Source organism: Lucilia sericata, unplaced genomic scaffold, assembly GCF_015586225.1.
Source record: "Lucilia sericata isolate MDLA Ls3-8-SP2 unplaced genomic scaffold, ASM1558622v1 Contig000903F_arrow, whole genome shotgun sequence".
NCBI classification, from domain to species: domain Eukaryota; kingdom Metazoa; phylum Arthropoda; class Insecta; order Diptera; family Calliphoridae; genus Lucilia; species Lucilia sericata.
In genome coordinates, this window is record NW_023994890.1 from 80,001 (window position 1) to 103,265 (window position 23,265).

At 28.3% G+C, this 23,265-nt stretch overlaps 1 protein-coding gene across 4 annotated transcripts in view; it reads right to left on the bottom strand.

Annotated features, from left to right (window-relative positions):
* LOC119608961 overlaps positions 1 to 23,265 on the bottom strand; it is a 42,205-nt gene that overhangs the window by 8,959 nt on the left and 9,981 nt on the right. For 3 of the 4 annotated variants that reach the window (XM_037963597.1, XM_037963596.1, XM_037963599.1), the window contains 3 exons: positions 20,596 to 20,622; positions 6,443 to 6,600; positions 726 to 1,002 (listed from right to left, as the gene is read on the bottom strand). In XM_037963597.1, the coding sequence (XP_037819525.1) occupies positions 726 to 1,002; positions 6,443 to 6,600; positions 20,596 to 20,622 (462 nt within the window). The remainder of the gene's footprint in view (positions 1 to 725; positions 1,003 to 6,442; positions 6,601 to 20,595; positions 20,623 to 23,265) is intronic. The other variant, XM_037963598.1, reaches the window with a different exon arrangement.

Genomic DNA, 23,265 nt, shown 5'->3' on the forward strand with positions numbered 1-23,265 from the left:
GAAAAAAAGAAAACAATTTTAATAAAAAGCTTAAGCTTTAAGCTTAGAATATTAAAAAAATGTTATATAGTTGAATACAAAGCTTCTTCAACAAATTTTGAAAAGCTAATGGAAAGCTTTCATTCAAATACGAAAGCTTCAAAGACATGACCAAGTTTTTAAAGCAGGAATTGCATTCAAAGTAGTAGAACTTTGGAAAAGCTTTTTACAAGATCTCTACAAAAATGTATCCCGTCCTTAAGCTCTATTTGTTACAGTAAATTTAAGTCTTACTTGGAGATTTATCTTAAAGATTTAAGGGTTATGATAAAATTAAAAGTTTAAATGTTATGATAAAGCTTTAAATCATTTGTAAACTTATAAAAGCTTTCGATATTAAAACGCTCAACGGATCTTACTGTACGATTAATATTTCAACCTGTTTTTATTTTAAAGTAAAGAAAATATTCTAGAAAACTTTTGCGAAAGCTTTCTTAAGCTCAAATTATAAGATTTTAGTCTTATTTGGAACTTTATCTTAAGAGTTTAGCTTAAAGGTTATTGAAAAGCTTTAATTTATTTGTAAATACATATAGAAAAGCTTTACGTTAATAAAACGCTCAATGATGCATAAATCCTCAACTTTATTTATAAAAGTATAGAAAAAATTCTAAAAAGCTTTTCCAAATGCTAACTTAAAGCTTTATTTGAAGCTTTATATTTAAACTATTGTGCCAAAAACTTACCTTTCCAAATGCTTAACAATATCTTCATAAGCTGCCCGACAATTCTCCCATATACCGGACCTAGCTAAAGCATCCATATTTGCTGCCGACATGCCACTTTGAGCGGCTGCCTTTAACATTTGACTGTCGGGCCGGGCATGAAGACCATGAGGAGGCATACCGGGTGACATTAGAGCCGAACCGGGATGATGATTCATTTGCATAAATGCCATGTGATTAATAGGCGGGGGATTATAGCCATTGGCTAAGAGAGGAGATTTTTCCAAACGATTCATATCTGAAAAGAGAGAAGAAAACGAAAATGGGGATATAAAAGAAGTCAAAATAAGAAATCACCCCGAACTGCAGGGCTGTTAGACCGTTTTATTATTTTTTGTTCAAACATTTTTTTGTTATTATTAGTCTAATACATGTCTGTGTTTTTTTGTTTGCTGCCATTCATTTTAGCCATATTATTATGGCCAACTTTTCTATATGTCAGTTGATTTACACATATACCCTCTCTTACACAAATATTTGTCACATTTTTGTTGCTGTAATTTTTAAATTTTTATTGCAATTTTTGAAAAAAAAAACTTAAACCAACAACTATTTTGTTGACATTTTTGTTAATTTCAGGGTTATTTCAACCATTTTTTTCTCCCCCTTTTTTTTGGACAGTTTTTTATATGTCCGTCCGGAATATGCGTGTTTTAATATTTAGTTTATCAAAGCTGTTTGTCATAGTATATTGTAGTTTCCCAGTAGTTTTTCGTTTTTGTGTACTTTTTTTTTTTTTGATCAGGGGTCGTTACTGTAAAACCACAGAAATATGGTTGAATAGTTTTGAGCAAATTATTTTTATCTGGTTTAGAGAAATATTGTAAAAACAAGTAAAAATATTGCGGTAATTGCATTTTAACATTTTTTAATTTGTTTCGGTTACTGTTTAGGAGGAGGAGGAGGTTTTGAAACGATTAATATATAATTAAGAAAAAAACAATTTAATTGTGATTAAAGATTTACACAGAAATTACAAAAAAATCTATTAAAACATTACTGATTACAACTTTGTGTAACCAGTGCAACAATGGACAAACAAAAGGCTATAGTGTAGATTATAATACTGACTAGTCTAGGCTATACTACAGACTTTAGTCTAGGCTATAGTACAGACCATAACCTAAGTTATAGTACAGACAATAGTCCGGACTATAGTACAGACTGTAGTCTAGGTTATAGTACAAAATCTAATCTAGGCTATAGTACAGACCACAGTCTAGGTTATACTACAGACTATAGTCTAGGTTATAGCACAGACTATAGTCTAGGCTATAGTTCAGACTATAGTCCAGGCAATAGTGTAGGCTATAGTTCAGACTATAGTCTAGGCTATAGTATAGACTATAGTCTAGGTTATAGTTCAGACTATAGTCCAGGCAATAGTGTAGGCTATAGTTCAGTCTATAGTCCAGGCAATAGTTCAGACTATAGTCTAGGCTATTGTTCAGACTATAGACTTGGTTAGCTATAGTGCAGACTATAGTCTAGGCTATAGTTCAGAATATAGTACCGGCAATAGTTTTAGACAATAGTCCGGACTATAACACTGTAGTCTAGGTTATAGTACAAAATCGAATCTAGGCTATAGTACAGACTATAGTCTAGGTTATACTACAGACTATAGTCTAGGTTATAGTACAGACTATAGTCTAGGCTATAGTTCAGACTATAGTCTAGGCTATAGTATAGACTATAGTCTAGGTTATAGTTCAGATTATAGTCTAGGCTATAGCCCAGACTAGGCTATAGTTCAGTCTATAGTCCAGGCAATAGTTCAGACTATAGTCTAGGCTATTGTTCAGACTATAGACTTGGTTAGCTATAGTTCAGACTATAGTCTAGGCTATTGTTCAGACTATAGACTTGGTTAGCTATAGTTCAGACTATAGTCTAGGCTATAGTTCAGACAATAATCTAGGCTATAGTACAGACTATAGTCTAGGCTATAGTTCAGACTATAGTCCAGGCTATAGTTCAAACTATAGTCTACTCTATAGTTCAGACTGGAATATAGTTCAGACTAAAGTCGAGGCTATAGATTTATAGTACAGACTATAGTCTAGGCTATAGTTCAGACAATAGTTCAGACAACTATCCCCGGTCTATAAGGATTCATTTATACATTTTTAAAATCACAAAAGAAGTGTTCTACTGATCATTATACTTTAAAGACTTTCAAAACTATAGTGAACCAAAAAAGCCACACACATTTCTAAAATGTAGCTTAAAGGTTTTCCAACACAAAAGTCTCTCTTTATACTACTGACCCTATATATTTAACAAATCATCAGGAATTTCATACTTTTCTCAAGAAAACTACAAACAAAAGATACTAAAATTAAAAAAATATATATATGAAATACAATCGTAAACCAATAATCATAAGAACTAAAAAAAGAAAATGAAATTATTTCAAATTACAATACAACCATTATCAAGTCAAACCAATCGATCGACCAGCCAACCGACAGACAATCAAGCAAATCATACAAACAAAGATAATGGTGGACTCTTTTCAATATTTGTTGCTTAAACGTTTAAATCAAAGGAAACTGCTAAACAATAATGAAATATAACCATAATTCGGGGGTTTAAGGCATCATAATTGAACAAACCGTGGATCCATAAGAAAAAAAAACATATGTAAAGAAAACAGGAATCTGGAGATGTTAAACCTTAAAGAAATAAAGAAATCGTGCTTAAGTTTGCAAAGACATGCACTGATTACAAAGAAACAGTGCAAAACTAAACAGTTGAAAGAAAAAAAAAAAACCAAAAATTAAATGTGCAACAATTTGATTTGTTTTCATAGTATTGTTGTTTACGACAATTGTAGGTTATGGTTGCACAAATATATAACTTGTGTAACTTGCAACCATCATCATCATCATCGACAATTCAAATCTTCATAGTTTTATATTTTGTGTTTTCTTTTAACATTTGTTTGAATGAATTGAAACTTGTTTTTGTTTCTTTCTTTTAGATTTTTAATTCTTAAAATGATTTTTATTACGATTTGTTTCATTTCACAACCCAAAAGGAAGTCTTAAGATAATGATTGTATTGCTTTTGTTTGATATTTGTTGCTTTTAGTATTTTTTGTTACTTTGAGGCAATTTTTGTGAATTATTGTGAAACATGTCGAAACAATAGAGTGGCATCATATTTGCGGATTATTTTAAAAGGCCTTAAGTATCAAATTTTGCGAGCTTAAAAGTCATACGAATTTGTATAGCAAATAAGCGGTTGTTGGCTGAGAAATTAGTTGGAGGCGAGAGAGCATGATTAGGTGTTGTAGTAGAAAAACTAACTTTTTATAGATTACCTATAGACCATAGACTAGACTATAGACTAGACCATAGACTAGACTATAGACTAGACCATAGACTAGACTATAGACTAGACCATAGACTAGACTATAGACTAGACTATAGACTAAACTATAGACTAGACTATAGACTAGACTATAGACTAGACTATAGACTAGACAATAGACTAGACTATAGACTAGACTATAGACTAGACTATAGACTAGACAATAGACTAGACTATAGACTAGACTATAGACTAGACTGTAGACTAGACTATAGACTAGACTATAGACTAGACTATAGACTAGACTATAGACTAGACTATAGACTAGTCTATAGACTGGACTGTAGACTAGTCTATAGACTGGACTATAGACAAGACTATAGACTAGACTATAGACTAAACTATAGACTAGACTATAGACTAGACTAGACTATAGACTAGACTAGACTATAGACTAGACTATAGACTAGACTATAGACTAGACTATAGACTAGACTATAGACTAGACTATAGACTAGACTATAGACGACTATAGACTAGACTATAGACTAGACTATAGACTAGACTATACGACTATAGACTAGACTATAGACTAGACTATAGACTAGACTATAGACTAGACTATAGACTAGACTATAGACTAGACTATAGACTAGACTATAGACTAGACTATAGACTAGACTATAGACTAGACTATAGACTAGACTATAGACTAGACTATAGACTAGACTATAGACTAGACTATAGACTAGACTATAGACTAGACTATAGACTAGACTATAGACTAGACTATAGACTAGACTATAGACTAGACTATAGACTAGACTATAGACTAGACTATAGACTAGACTATAGACTAGACTATAGACTAGACTATAGACTAGACTATAGACTAGACTATAGACTAGACTATAGACTAGACTATAGACTAGACTATAGACTAGACTATAGACTAGACTATAGACTAGACTATAGACTAGACTATAGACTAGACTATAGACTAGACTATAGACTAGACTATAGACTAGACTATAGATTAGACTATAGATTAGACTATAGACTAGACTATAGACTAGATTATAGACTAGACTATAGACTAGACTATAGACTAGACTATAGACTAGACTATAGACTAGACTATAGACTAGACTATAGACTAGACTATAGACTAGACTATAGACTATAGACTAGACTATAGACTAGACTATAGACTAGACTATAGACTAGACTATAGACTAGACTATAGACTAGACTATAGGCTAGACTATAGACTAGACTATAGACTAGACTATAGACTAGACTGTAGACTAGACTATAGACTAGACTATAGACTAGACTATAGACTAGACTATAGATTAGACTATAGACTAGACCGTAGACTAGACTATAGACTAGTTTATAGACTAAAATAGACTTGACTATATACTAGAGCAGACTAGACTATAGACTAGACCATAGATTCGACTATAGACTAGACTATAGATTCGATTATAGACTAGACAATAGATGAGACTATAGACTAGACTATAGACTATGCTATAGTCGGTTCATATACTGAACCTACAAGTAGACGAATTTAAGACTTCTTTTTCCAAATTCTCATCAAAATGTTTCTACATGATCAAAATCTTTGATGTTAAATCCTATAGAAAAGTTAACAAACTATTGCTATTCACTTTTCGATAGTGAATTCTTTAAAAAAAACCTTTCTATTCTTTTGCTATTCTTAAAATAGATTTAAATCTTTTCATATTGATGTTCATATTTAAGATTCTCACAAATATAAAAGCTGCAAAAGATTTTAAAATTATTTAATGGATGTTTTTTTTTTATAACGAATCTTTCATTTGTAGTTTTCAATATCAATATTTTTTTGACAACTTAACCACGCCTACTTCTATTTGAGATTAATATTGAAAATAAAAACTTACTATATGTATTATTTATTAATCAATAAATCTCTAAAATGAAAAAAAAAAGAAACATTTTGTTCTTTAACACTAATGTATGCAATGATTTGTTAAATTTTCTGATACATTTCATTGTTTTTATTGATTTACAAATTACAAGATTATAATTCTTTTCTTCTTTTCAATTTGAGTTCTTAAGAAAAATACTACTTAACACACATTTATGTTTTGAAAAAAAAAAAATTCTTTTAATACAAAAAAGTGTTAAGTCATGCAGGCTATTTGGCGGCGTTTTAGGTTTTTTTTAATTTTCAAAAAAGAATCTTGTTTTGCGGCTTCTTTTTTTTAAGTTATACTAAGGCGTTGAATTTTAAATGATATGGCAAGTTTGGTTTTAAAATCTATACTTTTAAATGATATATAGTTTGTTGATTTTTTTCTTTGGCTTACCTGTTATATGACCATTCTCATAGGGATAATCTCCATTATCAAGACGATGCTTTTTCAATTGTGGATGCTGGCTGAGATGGGTGGGTGGCAAGGATAAGCCTACTGGTCCACGTTTTGGCGGTCTACCCGGTCTGGAACTGCGGAATTGCAGAGAGTTACTGTTTGGATTAAAATTAATTGTTTAAATAAAATTAGTAACGCAAATAAGCCGTTCGTTCTACTGGTTTTAATTACAAGTTTTGGTTTAGTTTTAGTATTATACAGGGATTTAAAAGAATGTATACATTCTTTAAAGTTCCTGTTAAGTGCAGCATACAATCATACATTAAGTTTTTTGAAATTTGAGATTTCTTTTTAATGTCTTAAATGCAGATTTGCGTTACTTTTGTTTTGAAAAAAGTTAAAAATATTGAAAAATTTTCCTATTAAGGGTATTCACAGTTTAAGATAATATTATAATTAAATTTAATAATTATTAAATTTCAAATTAAAACTATTAATAACCTTAATTTATTAAACAACTTAAGAGTTTTTTCGAAGCTTTGTAAACAAATTATTCTTTATTTTAAAGCAAACTCTGCAAAATTTTAAGAAATTTCTGTTTTTTAATAATTTATTAGTTTCTTTCTTATTTAGTTAACAAAATTTATAATATTTATAATTTATTTAACTGCAGGAAATTATGAAAATACACCAGACAGACGCATCTAACTACCTAATAGTCTGATACACTTTACCAGACAATAGTTTATTTATTCATTTATTTGTTTATATTAATATTGAGATAATAATATTATAACATTTTTCTAACTAAATTTTTTTGTTGCTATTCTAATATTTATTTAGAGTTTTTACGTTAAACTATACGCGTACCAACTACAACAATAACAACAAAAAAACTAATGAAAAATCCTATGTTGTCTTAAGTCTTAAATAAATAATAAAAAACTTATTTATGACTTTGTTTAAAAAGGTAATTTTTAAATAAATATGCTACTGTTTTTTTTTATTATTATTAAGTATTTTTTATTGTTTGGTCTTAAATATTATTACCCAGTTGTACATATTTAATCATGTGCGTGTGTGTGTGTGCGAGTAGCTTTTGGTCTTATTTAAATAAATTTGTTTTTGGCAAATATTTTGTCTAACTACTGTGTACAGAAACAGAAACAAGATTTATTATTTTTTGTTGCTGGGTATGACTAAATCACTTCCTATCTCTACTGGGGGAGCAAGAGATAAGAGATATTTTATCTAATTTTTAGTTTTTTATTAGAGCGCCTTTATTTACTAATCGTTACAATTTACAGAAAAAAAGGTCAAGTTTTTAGGCCAACTATTATTTACTTGAGACAATAAAGTACAGATAATAAGTTGTAATTTCGAAATAATGGGAAAATTTTAAACTTTGAAAGCAGACTAACACTCTTTCTAGGGAGAGAAAAAATTTAAAACAATATAGGAAAAAAATTACACATATGTTTACAACAAACAAACTTTTAAGTTGTAGTAAGCTGTAAACTACACTATAGACCAGTGTTTAAACAAGACTATAGGCTAGATTACAGTCAATACCAAAGAGTATAGTCCAAACTGTAGACTATAACATAACCAAGATAATAGACTAGACTATATTGCAGACTATCAACAGTAATATAGTCCAGACTAGGGTTCTATAGTTGAAACGAAAAGTCGACTTTTCGACTTTTTTCATTTTATGAAAAGTAGATTTTTCGACTTTTCGACTTTTTTCATTTAATTAAAAGTCGACTTTTCGATTATAAGTATTTTATTAATAATCAACTTTTCGACCTTTTCCGACTTTTCGACTTTTTTCGACCTTTCGACTTTTCAACTTTTTCCGGCTTTTCGATTTTTTCTGACTATTTTCGACTTCTTTCGACTTTTTTTTCGACTATTTTTTGACTTTTTTCGAGTTTTTACAACTATTTTAGAGTTTTTTTTGACTTTTTTCGAGTTTTTACAACTATTTTAGAGTTTTTGACTTTTTTTCCACTTTTTTAAAATTTTCGACTATTTTTGACTTTTTTTCTACAATTTTCGAGTTTTCAACTTTTTCCGACTTTTCGACTTTTCGGCTTTTTTCGACTTTTCGACTTTTTACGACTTTTTTCGACTTTCTTCGAATTTTTTCGACTTTATTCGACTTTTTTCTACTTATCGACTTATCGACTTTTTTCGACTTTCAGACTTATCGACTTTTATTAACAAAGTCGACTTTCCGACTTTTTTCACAGACGATAGTCGAGTTATCGACTTTTTTGGAATAAAATAGTCGACTTCGACCTTTCGATTTTTTTCGACAAAAAGTCGATTGTTTGATTATTCGAAAGTCGATTTATAGAACCCTAGTCCAGACTACAGGTCAGATTATAGTTCACACTATTGTCTAGAATATATTCCAGGCTATAAACAAGAATATAATTCATACTATAGACTAGACTATAGTCCACAATTTAGACCAGACACTAGAGCAGAATATAATCCAGGCTATAAACCAGACTCTATACTAGTTCAGACTATAGATTAGAATATAGTCCGGACTATAGACCGGAATATAGACTATAGATTGGCATATAGTTTAGACTATACTCTGGAATATAGAACAGACTATAGACTGGAATATAATCCAAACTATAGACAGGAATATAGAACAGATTATAGATTGGAATATAGTCCAGACTATAGACTGGAATATAGTCCAGACGATAAACTGGAATATAGTCCAGACGATAGACTGGAATATAGTCCAGACTATAGACTGGAATATAGTCTAGCCTACAGACTGGAATATAGTCCCGACTATAGATAAGAACATAGTCAAGGCTACAGACTAAATTATAGATAAGACTATAGTCCAGATTATAGACAGGAATATAGTCCAGACTACAGACTAGACATTAGTCTGGACAATAGATAAGACTATAGTCCCGACTATAAACTAGACTATAGTCCAGACTATGGACTAGACTATAGTCTAAACTATAGACTAGACTATAGTCCAAACTATCGACTAGACTATAGTCCAGACTATAGACTAGACTATAGTCCTGACTATAGACTATAGTCCTGACTATAGACTATAGTCCAGACTATAGACTATAGTCCAGACTATAGACTAGACTATAGTCCTGACTATAGACTAGACTATAGTCCAGACTATAGACTAGACTATAGTCCAGGCTACATACTAGACTATAGTCCAGGTTACATACTAGACTATAGGCCAGACTACAGACTAGACTGTAGTGCAGACTACATTATAGTCAAGACTATAGACTAGACTATAGTCCATACTATAAACTAGACTATAGTCCATACTACAGACTAGACTGTAGTCCAGGCTATACACTAGACTATAGTTCAGACCATAGACTAGAATATAGTCAAGACTACTGACTAGACTGTAGTTCAGAATTTAGTTTAGAATATAATCCAGACTATAGTACAGGCTATAGTCTAGACCATATATTGAACTATAGTCGAGATTATATGCCAAACTATAGATCAGACTATAGATCTATCTATAGACTAAAACATATTATATAGACTATATTATAGACTATAATTTAGTCCTGACTATAGACTAGAATAATAATACTGACTATAGACTAGAGTACAGTGCAGACTATAGACTAGATTATAATCCAGACTATAGACTAGACTATAATCCAGACTATAAACTAGACTATAATCCAGACTATAAACTAGACTATAATCCAGACTATAGACTAGTCTATAGTCCAGAGTATAGACTAGACTAAACTGTAGACTATATTATTCTTATTCTTAAAAATCGCTATAGAAATCTTGATTTTATTCACTCGCCATCAAATAATGTTCTTTTACTCCTAATTTCCTTTTTTCTCTTCAATAATTTAAAACTGTTAAATATTTGTTTTTGCCGTTTTGCTTAAATTTGCCAAATTAACAGTTTTTTTTTAATTAAAATTTTTTTTTATTATGTTCCTTTTTACATTTTAAGACCAACAAACATGTTTAACGTTTAACTTACATAAATGTAATTTTTCCAATACTTAAAAACGTTTTTTTTTGCAATTTTTGTTTAAATTATTAAATGTTTTTTTATATTGAATATTGGCAACAGCTGCTAACAGGTTTTAAAGTAGTAGTCTAAGACAAAAGCTACATTTTGCTAGTACATTGTTTTTTTTTTTTTTTTTTGAGTTTTTCATAAATATCGTTGTATAACTAGTAATTTTATTAATTTATTATTTCTTTTAAGCCGTTTTTTTGGTTGTTGCAGTTCTTGTGTTGTTTTTTTGTTGTTTCTGTATTTTGGCTTTCAGCAGACAAATTAATGTGGCTGTCATATTTGACAGGTTGTTTTGTCTTTTGAAAATGGTTATTTGTAATTGAAAATTTATAAAAATGTTTTTTTGGATGGCAAACAAAGAGTTGGTGGGGAAAAATGTATGGAATTTGTGTAAGTAATCAAACTTGAAATGAAGGAAATTTTGAGTACAAGTATGAATTTGAAAATTAGAGGGAAATCGCGATAGCATTCTTCAATATTCGCGATATTGCTCCAGATTAACGATGATTTCGCTCAAGCTCTAAGTAGATATGAGAGAGTATAGAGCACTCTGGCTTTCACACACACAAATCATGAAAAATTAGCTCTCTGATTGCTGTTGTTCGAAAGTTCTTTCCTTTGTTAACAACTTTCGTTTGATACAGCTATCGTGAGTCTTTAGCCGAGTATAATTTGGGTCGTTCCAAAGCCAAGATGCAATTGTGTTGGGAACAAGCTCTCTGTTACCTCTTTATTTATGTGTCAGACTAAGTGTAAATGCAAAATAAATCAAAAGGGAGCTCTTTGCCTTTCCCCTGTTTCAATAACTTAATTTCAAATATCGGCCGTTTGACACAGATAGGTAAAGAACACACACCCTCTCTCTCTCTTTTTCACGTGTACTAAGCTCATTTATCACTCTCTCTTTAGCCGAGTATGATTAGAGTCGTTTCAAAGCCAAAATTCAATTGCCTTGGGAAAAAGCTCACTGTTTCCTTTTGATTCATGTGTGAGACTAAGAAAGTGTTAAAGCAAGAGAGCTCTTTGCCTATCCCCCGTTTCAATTACTTGATTTCAAATATCGGCCGTTTTAAACAGATAGGTAAAGACCACACACTCTCTTTCTCTCTCTCCTTCACATGTACGAAGCTCATTTATCACTCTTTCCCGACGCCTGTTTTAAAACACGTTTAACCCCTTTTGACTTCTCGTTTTGTTTACAAATTTTTAACCTTTAGATTATAGCATTGAACTTTAGATAAAGAATATCAAAACAAAAACGTTGACAATAATTGCAAACAAATATTTATTGAAAAATAAACAAAATTTATTGTTATCTCAAAGCAAATGTTTAGTTATTTACAGAAAATACTCGTAAAAAAATAGATAAAAATATAAATAAATTGTAACAAATGCCAGGAATTTAAGCAAATATTATAATAATAAAAGTGAAAGGTAAATTAATATAAATATTTGATCAGACAGTTAAAACATATAAAAATTTAATTGGAAATCGATTAAGAAATCTATTCTAATATACATATCCTTTAAAAGAAGTTAACTGATGCAGAACTAGTCCTGTGACTGGTTCATGGGGTATAGTGAAGAGTTTCAATTACAACAGTTTTTTGTTTGCCTGGATAGCTTTGGAAATTGATCAAATTTTTGACCTATTTAGACAGGTCTTGAGGCTAGTTCCTTTATGTTAATTAACCCAAATTTCCTTTTAAAGAAAATTATTTAATTTTTTAATTATTTTTCTTAAATTTTTGTTGCATTTTCTTCAAACAGGGTTATTTAAATATTTATTATTTAAAAAAAAATATAATAATATTTATTTATTAAACAAACAGATTATAATTTCAAGTTAAAGTGACAGTGTATAACAATTATTTTCTTTTTAATTTATTATATTATTTGTTATAAATTCGTTAAAAGAAATAAATAAGATAAAATATTATTGTTGTTTTTTTATATTTATATATATTTAACATTCCATTTAAATTCAAAGAACTTTAATCTAAAGAGAGAAAGAAAAAAACATTACGCAGTTTTTTAAATAAATATGAACAAAATGACTGCAAAATAAATATTGCTGCAAAAGAAATGTGACAAAAAATATTTATTTAAGAAATTGTTAAACTTTAAGAAAAGGAATTACTAGGAATTTTAAAAGAATTATAAAAAAATTTAATATTTTTATACTTTTCATTCTTAAGAAATTTGTCAGTTTTGCTTTGAGTTAGCATCAGTTGAGGGTTAATAAAATAAATATTCATAAATAGATTTTAATGAAATATACCACATTTAATTTGGAACATATTTAGCTTTACGTCCTAAGACATGTATTTAATTTATACAAGTTCTTTGATTTTTAATGAATTTTTAAAAATTAGAAAGTATTAAATTTTACATATCTGTTAAAATAAGGCTTTATCAGTTAATGGTGTATAAAATCGAAATCTATGCACCGATATTAACCAGTTATGTCTTGTTTACCTTCTGACATCTTAAGCTTTATGTTGTTAGAAAAGTTATTTAATTTTCATTCTTTTTATAATTTTAATGAATTTTTAAATATCAAAACTTTATTGATTTTCCATTTCTATTGGCACTAAATCCGCTAATTGCTGGCAAAATCAACAATTGAGTATAGATTTTAATGGACTATAACTCGTTTTATTGCCAACATTGCTAGCTTTCCGATAGTGTAAGATAATCTGTCGTCCTATATAGATTTTTAATGAATTTTTAAAAATTAAAAATTTTTTGATTTTTCATTTCTATAAATTCGAGATAATATCACTTTAGTACTAGTAAAATCAAGAACTTTATATGGATTTTAATGATATATATCTCGCTTTATTGACAACTTATAAAGCTTTCCGATAATGTAATATAATTAGCAATTTTTTCTTTTTCGATTTTTAATAAATTTTTAAAAATTAAAAATTTTTTTATTTTATATTTCTGCTCATTTGAGACATTATCACGAAATTGTTAGTTAAATCAAGAACTTAGTATGGATTTTAATGAAATATATCTTGTTATATTAGCAACTTATAAAGCTTTCCGATAATGTAATGTAATTAGCAGTTTTGTTCTTTTTTCGATTTTTAATGAATTTTAAAAAATTAAAAATTTTTTGTTTTTCTCTTCTTGTCAATTGAAGACAAAATCACTAATTAGTTACTAAAATAAACAACTAAGCATCGAATTTAAGAAAATATATCTCATTTTATTGACAATATATTAAGCTTTCGGACTGTGTAATATTAATCAGCTTTTTGGTTATTTTCGATTTTTAATGAATTTTTAAAAATTAAAAATTTTTTGTTTTTCCATTTTTGTCAATTTTAGACATTATCACTTAATTGTTAGTAAAATAAACCACTAAGCATCGAATTCAATGAAATATATCTCATTTTATTAACAACTTATAAAGCTTTGCGATTGTGTAATATAATTCGCCTTTTTTGTTCTATTTCGATTTTTAAGGATTTTTTAAAAATTAAAAATTTTTTGATTATGCACCTTTTCTGTCAGTTTGAGACAACATCACTTAAGTGTTAATAAAATTAACAACTAAGCATCAATTTTAATGAAATATATCTCGTTTTATTGGCAAGATATTAAGCTTTCCGACTGTGTAATATAAATGAGTTTTTTAGTTATTTTCGGTTTTATATGAATTTTTTCAAACAAAAAAATTTTTAATTTTTGTCAATTTGAGACATTATAATGTCTCAAATTGACAAAAATTAAAAATAATGCATTATCACTTAATGGTTAGTAAAATCAAAAACTAAGCATCGATTTAAAGGTAATATATCTCGTATAGTAGGTAACATGTTAAGCTTTCTGACTATATACCATAAATAAACATTTTAGTTATTTTTGATTTTTAAGGAATATTCAAAAATTAAAAACTTTGAAAGTCTTCTGTAAAACTTTAAAATTAAACATGAAATTCTATTTGACCTCTTTGACATTTAACCGCTTAATACACATGTACATATATCTAATTATATTAAACCCTTTTATCTAATACCAAAATCATTTTTTTATGAATATGTTTATAAATTTCCTGCAATTTAGTTATCAATCTAAATTTCCAATACTATAGTACTGTCTACTATATTTTCCACCATTTTCTTTACACTAAATTCACCGCAAATCATTTGTCTATAAATTATTGACACCAAAAAAAAATTATAAATAAAATCGATAATAATAATTTATAATGCCAACAAAAATACAAGTAGCTTTTGAAAAAAAAAACAACACAAATAATTAAATACCTAAGGCTATATAATTACAAATAACATATAGACAACAGCCAATAAAACTATAACAATCATAATAATAAAATACAACAACAACTACGAAACGTATAAATATATAAAACAATTTATAACTAGACCAAGTAATTTTAATTTAACACAATAAATTATGGAAAAAAATGAAATTGAAATAAAAAATCATGTCACTACTACTGGTCAGAAAAAATAATGGAAATATTAAGCAGACTGGAAGATATTGACTGACTTGTACTTCGAAAAATGTCCAGATGGATTACAGAATTTAAATAGGGAAAGAGAGCTTTTTAAATAAAACTTTTGAAAAAGCTTTTCTTGAGTGTTTTTTCAAGTTTAGCTTAAACAGAATACTGTAAAAGCTTGTTGTTCAAAGCTTAAAGAATAGTCCAAATGCAGTAAAATCCATTTTGTTAGATTTGAACAACAAGCACACATGAATATTGCAAAATACTTAAAAAAGCTTTCTAGAAAATTTAAGATGTTTAACTTTTTCAACTTTATCTAAAACAAAATTCTAGTTTTATAAAAGCTTAATCTTAAAAGCTTTTTTGTAATAGAAAATCATCTCAAATTTCAAAAGCTCACATCAGCTGAATTCAAGATATTATAAAGAACGTAATAAAGCTTAGCCTGTTATAGAACTGTAGTCATAATGAAGTTGTAGTTAAAAGCTATTAAAGAAGCTGTTATTTTAGCTTTAATCTTTTAATGATTTGGAAGCTGTTTTAAATAAGGAAAAACGGGAAAAGTTTTTCTTTAGCGTTTTTCAAGTTTAGCTCAAACAGAATACTGTAAAAGCTTATTTTTCAAAGCTCAAAATTCTTCAAATGCAGTAAAATCTATTTTGTTAAATTTGAACAAAAAGCTCACGTGTATTTTGCCAAATACTTTCCATAATATTGAGGATTTTTGACTTTTTCAACTTTATCTAAAACAAACTTTTTGTTTTAAAAGTCTCTTTTGTTTAAAAATCATTAAAATCACCTCAAATCACACAAGCTTACATCAACTGATTTCAAGATATTGTAAAAGCATGAATAAAGCTTTGACTGTTACAAAAATAGCTATAATGTGGATGTAATTAAAAGCTCTTATAGAAGGTGTTATTTTAGTTTTAATGTAGACATAAATATGATTTTATAAAAGTTCAACGAAAAAGTAAAGATTTTGAATAAAGCTTTTTAAAGTCAATTTCTTCAGCTGTAATCACGTTTAATTTAAACCATATGTGATCTCATAAAATCTTAATCCCAAAAGCTTTTTAACTTTCAGAAGCAGTAAAATAAAATAAGTGATGTATAACCTAAAAGCTTCTTAAACTTTTTGAAATTTTTATAAATTCCTTTAAGCCTTTTTCCCATTTGTTTAGCTTTAATCAGTTTTAATTAAACCCAAATGCGATCTTATAAAAGCGTATAACCAAAAGCTTTTTAACTTTGAAAAACGGCAACAATCAAAGAAGTCGCCCATAACCTAAAAGCTTCTTGAAAATTACTGCAGTTTTAAGATTTCTTTAATTGTTCAAAACCCTTTCTATTTAAAGCTTTAAGACATTTTCTCATTTGTTAAAAAAAAAACGCAAAAATAATTATTAAAATAAATACAAAAATTATACAAAATATTAATTACATTAAAACTAACAAATACCAAACAGTTTCAGTAAGATTGTTTTTGTTTTTCATCCAACTATTAAAAGGGTGTGATTTTTGTTTCTTACAAACATTTTCTATCTAAAGAATTAATTGAGCATAACAGCAATTTGGCTTTAGATGGCTGTATTATGTTTGATTAAAAAGTATGAAGTACATTTTGTTTAATTTTGTTATTAGAAATAATAATTACAAAAACAAAAAATTACAATTTGTTTCTTTTTTTTATTATATTTTATTATAATAAAAAATAAAATAATATATAAAAAAATATTAAATTAAAATAAAAAAATCATATTCCCAGCTGTTAGAAAAAAATATATATATTTAATAACAGTTGCAACATTTAAATTCAACATCATCACCACCACCAGCAGCAGTTAGTTTTAGACGTTGCGCACAATTTTTACTACAACAAATTGTGCATGAATTGTTAATAATTTTTTTTTTTATATTATTTTACTACTATTTTCCATGAGTGTTGTTAGAGTTGAGGTGTTGTTTCAATGATTAAATGAGTTACAAACACGCTAAATTAAATTAGGTTTATTTGATTTTTCGAATATTTTTTCTTCTGTTTTCAATTCTTTTTTTATATAGAAATGTGAGTATTATTAGACTGGTGTTGAAGAGGGGTTTGTAAAATAAATCAATTAAAGTTTTATAAAGTTAAAACAATCTTGTGTGTTAAGGAGTTCTTTCAAGTAACTAATTTGTGAAATAAAACGTTTTAATCATAGAGTGTTTTTAAGTGTTTGAAAAAAAGGTTCCAATTTTGTTCCCCCAATTTCTCCGAGGATATCAGCTGATATTTAGTTTTCAGCCATCTTGAAACAATTCTGTAGAGTTCTATTGAAATCTAATCACTAATTTCAAAAAATCTCAAATATTTAACATTGTGAACTTTGACCTTTTAGTACACATGTTTTAAAACTGAGCAATTTTGCTGAAATCTTTCACAAATATGTCTCTCTCAATATAGGCTATAGTCAAGACTATAGGCAACACTATTGTCTATACAATAGACAAGAATATAGTCGGGACTATAGACAAGATTATATTGTGGAACATAGACCAGGCAATAGTCTGAACTATACACAATACTATAGTTTATCCAAGACTATAGTCTATATTATACACTAAAGTTAAGGCTATAGAAAAGACTACAATCTGGACTATAGACAAGAATATAGTCTTGATTGTAGACAATACTAAAGCCAGTACTATAGACAAGACTATTGTTTAGACTATATACAAGACAATAGTCTGGACTATAGACAAGACTATAGTCTGGACTATACACAAAACTGTAGTCTGGACTATACGCAAGACTGTAGTCTGGACTATAGACAAGACTATAGTCTGGACTATAGACAAGACTATAGTCTGGACTATATACAAGACTATAGTCTGGACTATAGACAAGACTATAGTCTGGACTATAGACAAGACTATAGTCTGGACTATAGACAAGACTATAGTCTGGACTATAGACAAGACTATAGTCTGGACTATAGACAAGACTATAGTCTGGACTATAGACAAGACTATAGTCTGGACTATAGACAAGATTATAGTCTGGACTATAGACAAGACTATAGTCTGGACTATAGACAAGACTATAGTCTGGACTATAGACAAGACTATAGTCTGGACTATAGACAAGACTATAGACAAGACTATAGTCTGGACTATAGACAAGACTATAGACAAGACTATAGTCTGGACTATAGACAAGACTATAGTCTGGACTATAGACAAGACTATAGTCTGGACTATAGACAAGACTATAGTCTGGACTATAGACAAGACTATAGTCTGGACTATAGACAAGACTATAGTCTGGACTATAGACAAGACTATAGACAAGACTATAGTCTGGACTATAGACAAGACTATAGACAAGACTATAGTCTGGACTATAGACAAGACTATAGACAAGACTATAGTCTGGACTATAGACAAGACTATAGACAAGACTATAGTCTGGACTATAGACAAGACTATAGGTGGACTATAGACAAGGCTATAGGTAAGAATAAAGTCTGGATTATGAACAAAACTACTGTCTGGATTATCGACAAAACTCCATAGTCTGGTTTACAGACCAGACTATAATAAATTCTTTGACAAAACTGAAGAAAACTATTTATTTTCTTGTATCGCAAAAGCTTTAAAAAAAGCTAAAAATAACTTTGAAACAAAATTTTTTTAACTATTCAAGTTTTCATAACAATTTCATATATGACAACCTTAATATGTCATCAAAAATCAATCACAAATGTCAATCACTATTAATTTTTTTTAAATGAACAATTAAAGGTATTTCATATTTATAAAAAAAATTGATTCAAAATTAAACATTTGATGCAACAGTCATAACAAGACAACATTATTATCAGCTAATTGTAAGCGAGTAAATCATTATCATGACTTATTTAACTCCCTATTTATAAGCAAGCATGTAAGGTAATTGCTTACAATAATATTCGCAAGTTAAAATAATGAGTTATAAAGTCAATGTATAAGTAGTGAAAGCTTTTTAACTTCTTTCTTTCAATGTAAGCTTTATTAAAACCTTATTGACATTCATTATTCACTGATTCTAGGCCTTTAAATATGTATATAAATTAAACAGTAATTAAATATCATAATAATTTATATACAAAATTTATTAACTCTTTAAAACGCCCCCATTATATGAACAAACTATTTATTGGCAGTTGCTGTTGCCAACACAGCTTTACTAAACCTTGACCCGTTTATTTTACTCAAAAATAAACATATTTTCATTGGATGAAAAATCACACTTGTCATTATAAATTTATTGGTATTAAACATCATTTGTCACAATTAATGTTTAACTAAACATTATTTTTCGTTTAAAGCAAATTTGCAAAATTCGTTTTTTTTTGCGGTTTTTTATTTGTACCGACAGAGATTTTTGTATTTTGTCATTTTACTTGAAGAAAAAAAAAGACAAGAAACAAACTACAAGTCTTGGAAGGAGTAGGGAATTAAAAAGTAAAACAAAAATAAAACCTTTAACAAGACAAAAGTACGTGCATACAGTCAATAGGTACTTTAACAAACATTTATATGGCCAATTCCAATGTACAGATCAAACCATGCCAATACCATCATACTTATTGTATGTATAACAGAGACCATACCAGACCACAAAAACATTTAAGACGGCATTTAAACTTAACAAAGTGTAAAGACATCAGAGCATAATGATAATAACAATGATGATGATGTTGCTTGATGATGACGATGGTGGTCCAGAATAAATGAACCTCAAGCCATGTGTCACTTGTGATCAACAAACAGATCAGCTGAATGATTTTTTTATTTACAATTTACTCTGAATTTAAAAAAAAATCAACAATTCGTAATGAATAAAAAACAAACCGAAAAGACTTGAAGTGCAGCACACGACAAAAATTGCAAAAATTTTTCTTAAAAGGCAATTAATTGTGGTTATAGCTTTTCAAAATTGGGGGGCTGAAGAAGAAAAAGGGGAACATTTTTGTTTTGAAAATAAAGATATTTAACTTAAATGTTTTTGTATCTGTTTGGGGGAAGGTTTAATAGCGTAATATAGCTGTAATAGTACCTCTTTCTTTTGGCCTTTAGTACCTTTTCAATTTAGTACTTTTTTAAATTATTTCTCTTTTCACTTCCTTTTCCCATATTTAATACTCTAATTATTTGTTTTATCTTTCTGCCTTTAGTACCTTTTCAATTTAGTACTTTTTTTTAAATATTCTCTCACTTCCTTTTCCAATATTTAATGCTCTAATTATTTGTTTTATCTTTTTTTAATTTCTCATCCTTTCAAATTTATTTTAAAACTAATTTCCAAACCCTCCCTTTTTTAACGAATTTCTGTCAACACCTTAACGCCCTCTTTAGGGACCCCTCTTATCGCTTATGTGTTCTGATGTGTATTTTCATACTTACTCTCTCGTTTTAAAGAATACTTCCGGTTTTGGTAATATTTAACTTTAAACTAATCAAATTTTTAATTTCTATTGGCTTCGCTCTAAAAACTCTTAAGTATTTTTTTGGTTTGCTTTAAAAAGTTAGTATTTTTGTGTTTAAGAAATTTTGTATTTAATTTACCTCTCTGGTGGTTTAATCGATAAACATCTGCAATTAAAAAAAGAGAGAAAAACAAAAATTATTGATTATTATATCCTTGACGTTAAATTAAGAATATTTAGGTCAAATTATTGCAAAAATTTGTTTGAAATCATTAATATATCAATAATTAAAAGTTTCATGCACTTTAGTGGAAAGAGAATTAAACATGAACCAGTTCCTTGGCTGGTACTTTGGGGCTTATAAAGTGACTTCTAAGGACAATAGCTAAAACACCTTTAAACTGAGATTGAAAAATACGCAAAAGTCAAACCGATATACTGCAAGATATGATATGAAAATTTTGACACAGAACTGCCTTCCTATTCCGCTAGATTCGAGGCCAAATCTTTTACACAAAGATTTCCAATAGACTTCACTATTGCTTTTGATCAAGAAACACTTCATTTTGCTAATCCTAAGTCCTACACAGAGGGAAAAAGAAATATACATGCCTGGTATCAAATTGACACCAAACTGTTTATAATTTTTCAATAACATCCGTTGTCAAAGTAAAAAGCCTTTTAGAAAGCTTTACTTTAGCATTAAGTTTTTTTTTAAAACAAAATGTATTCTTATAAAAGCTTAATTCTAAAAGCTGTTATTGATACCTGGGTCACACAAGATAATTCAACCGGAGCTTTCAGCATTTGTGGAACTGTTAGTTAGTTATCATTAAAAAGCTTTCAAAGTAAACGTGTGATCTTTGAACTAAGATCTAGAACTCTTTCAGAAAGCTTTACTTCAAATTTAATTAAAATTTACTAACACAAAATGTCATCTTATAAAAGCTCAATCCTAAAAGGATTCTTATCATTAAAAAAAACAGTAAAGATCTTAGTAAACTTAAAGTTGCTTTTAGTGTACTTTTTGAAAGTTTTTCACATTAAAGTTTTCCAAAGTTTTCACTACTAAAAGCACATTTGGCCATATCCATCTGTCTGTTTGTCTGTGCGTCCACCTTTTGTATTTTTTAAATTTAAATTTTAAATTTTACGATATATTTACTTCGAAATTTTGAACAATCTTTGCTTTACAACACTATTAAATAAGTTCCTCACTTAAACTTATTTTTTAAGACTTTTACTTTAAATAAACTAATTTGAGCATTTTTAATGTAAATCTTTTATTATCTTCCTTACAAAACCACTGAAATTTGGTCAGCCACAGTTATTAGTACCCTTTTTATAAAGACCCCAATAGCTCCTTTCTGCCCTTACTTAGAAATTCATTTCAAATTTAGCTTTTTACTTTTACATTTGTTATATCAAATATGCTATAGTTTTCCTTGTTTTCTCTAAAAATCAAACTGGCCTTTGCCACAACCCTGTGGGGACATGTTAAAGTATTTACTAGTATGAGTTTCTGTTACATTTAATAGAGCTAAAGTTTCCACAAAATATATTTTATTAGTTTTTAACATGTAAATGTTAACATTTATTTAAAGTTAACTAACAACCACCTTTTAAATTTTAAATAAACTGGAATAAAAGTGAAAAGTTTAAATAAAAACACAGCAAAAGTTTAAAAGGCTAAAAAGGATAATTGAAAAAGAACTAGTTTCCCAGCTAGTTCTTTAGTAATAGATATGTATAGCAAAAAAGTACTTTTTTAAGTACCAAATTTTGTCCCCCTTCCTTCTTTCTTTAACAAACCAAGTGCGTTAACACAAATATTTATTAAAGTCAATTTGCTGAAAATAGAAAAACAATACACTCATACACACTCTCTTCCGATGTAATTTTTTCTCATTTCCGGTTTCCTGTTAGGCGAAATAGAAAAACTCTGCGACTGTACAAATCAATAACTTTTCTAAAAAGTTATTGCAATAAATAGTGAACAGCAAAATACCTTTTTTTATTTTAAATAAATAGCAAACGACACAATAACTATTATTGCGAAAAAAAGAAAAATAATGGCAACAAATCGTAGAAAACAGAGTAAAATACAAATAACTGGGTGTAGTTTTAATAAACTATTGTTGTAGAAAGACCACACCATTTCCAAGGTATTACAGGACTTTGAAAGAAAAAAATCTATAAGTTTCGTAATGAATTTCATGAAGTTTTTAAGGACTGAAAGGAACATCTTAGTTAGTTGTTAGTTAGTTAGTTAGTTAGTTTAGTTAGGTTAGTTAGTTATGTTCGTTAGTTAGTTAGTTAGTTAGTTAGTTAGTTAGTTAGTTAGTTAGTTAGTTAGTTAGTTAGTTAGTTAGTTAGTTAGTTAGTTAGTTAGTTAGTTAGTTAGTTAGTTAGTTAGTTAGTTAGTTAGTTAGTTAGTTAGTTAGTTAGTTAGTTAGTTAGTTAGTTAGTTAGTTAGTTAGTTAGTTAGTTAGTTAGTTAGTTAGTTAGTTAGTTAGTTAGTTAGTTAGTTAGTTAGTTAGTTAGTAGTTAGTTAGTTAGTTAGTTAGTTAGTTAGTTAGTTAGTTAGTTAGTTAGTTAGTTAGTTAGTTAGTTAGTTAGTTAGTTAGTTAGTTAGTTAGTTAGTTAGTTAGTTAGTTAGTTAGTTAGTTAGTTAGTTAGTTAGTTAGTTAGTTAGTAGTTAGTTAGTTAGTTAGTTAGTTAGTTAGTTAGTTAGTTAGTTAGTTAGTTAGTTAGTTAGTTAGTTAGTTAGTTAGTTAGTTAGTTAGTTAGTTAGTTAGTTAGTTAGTTA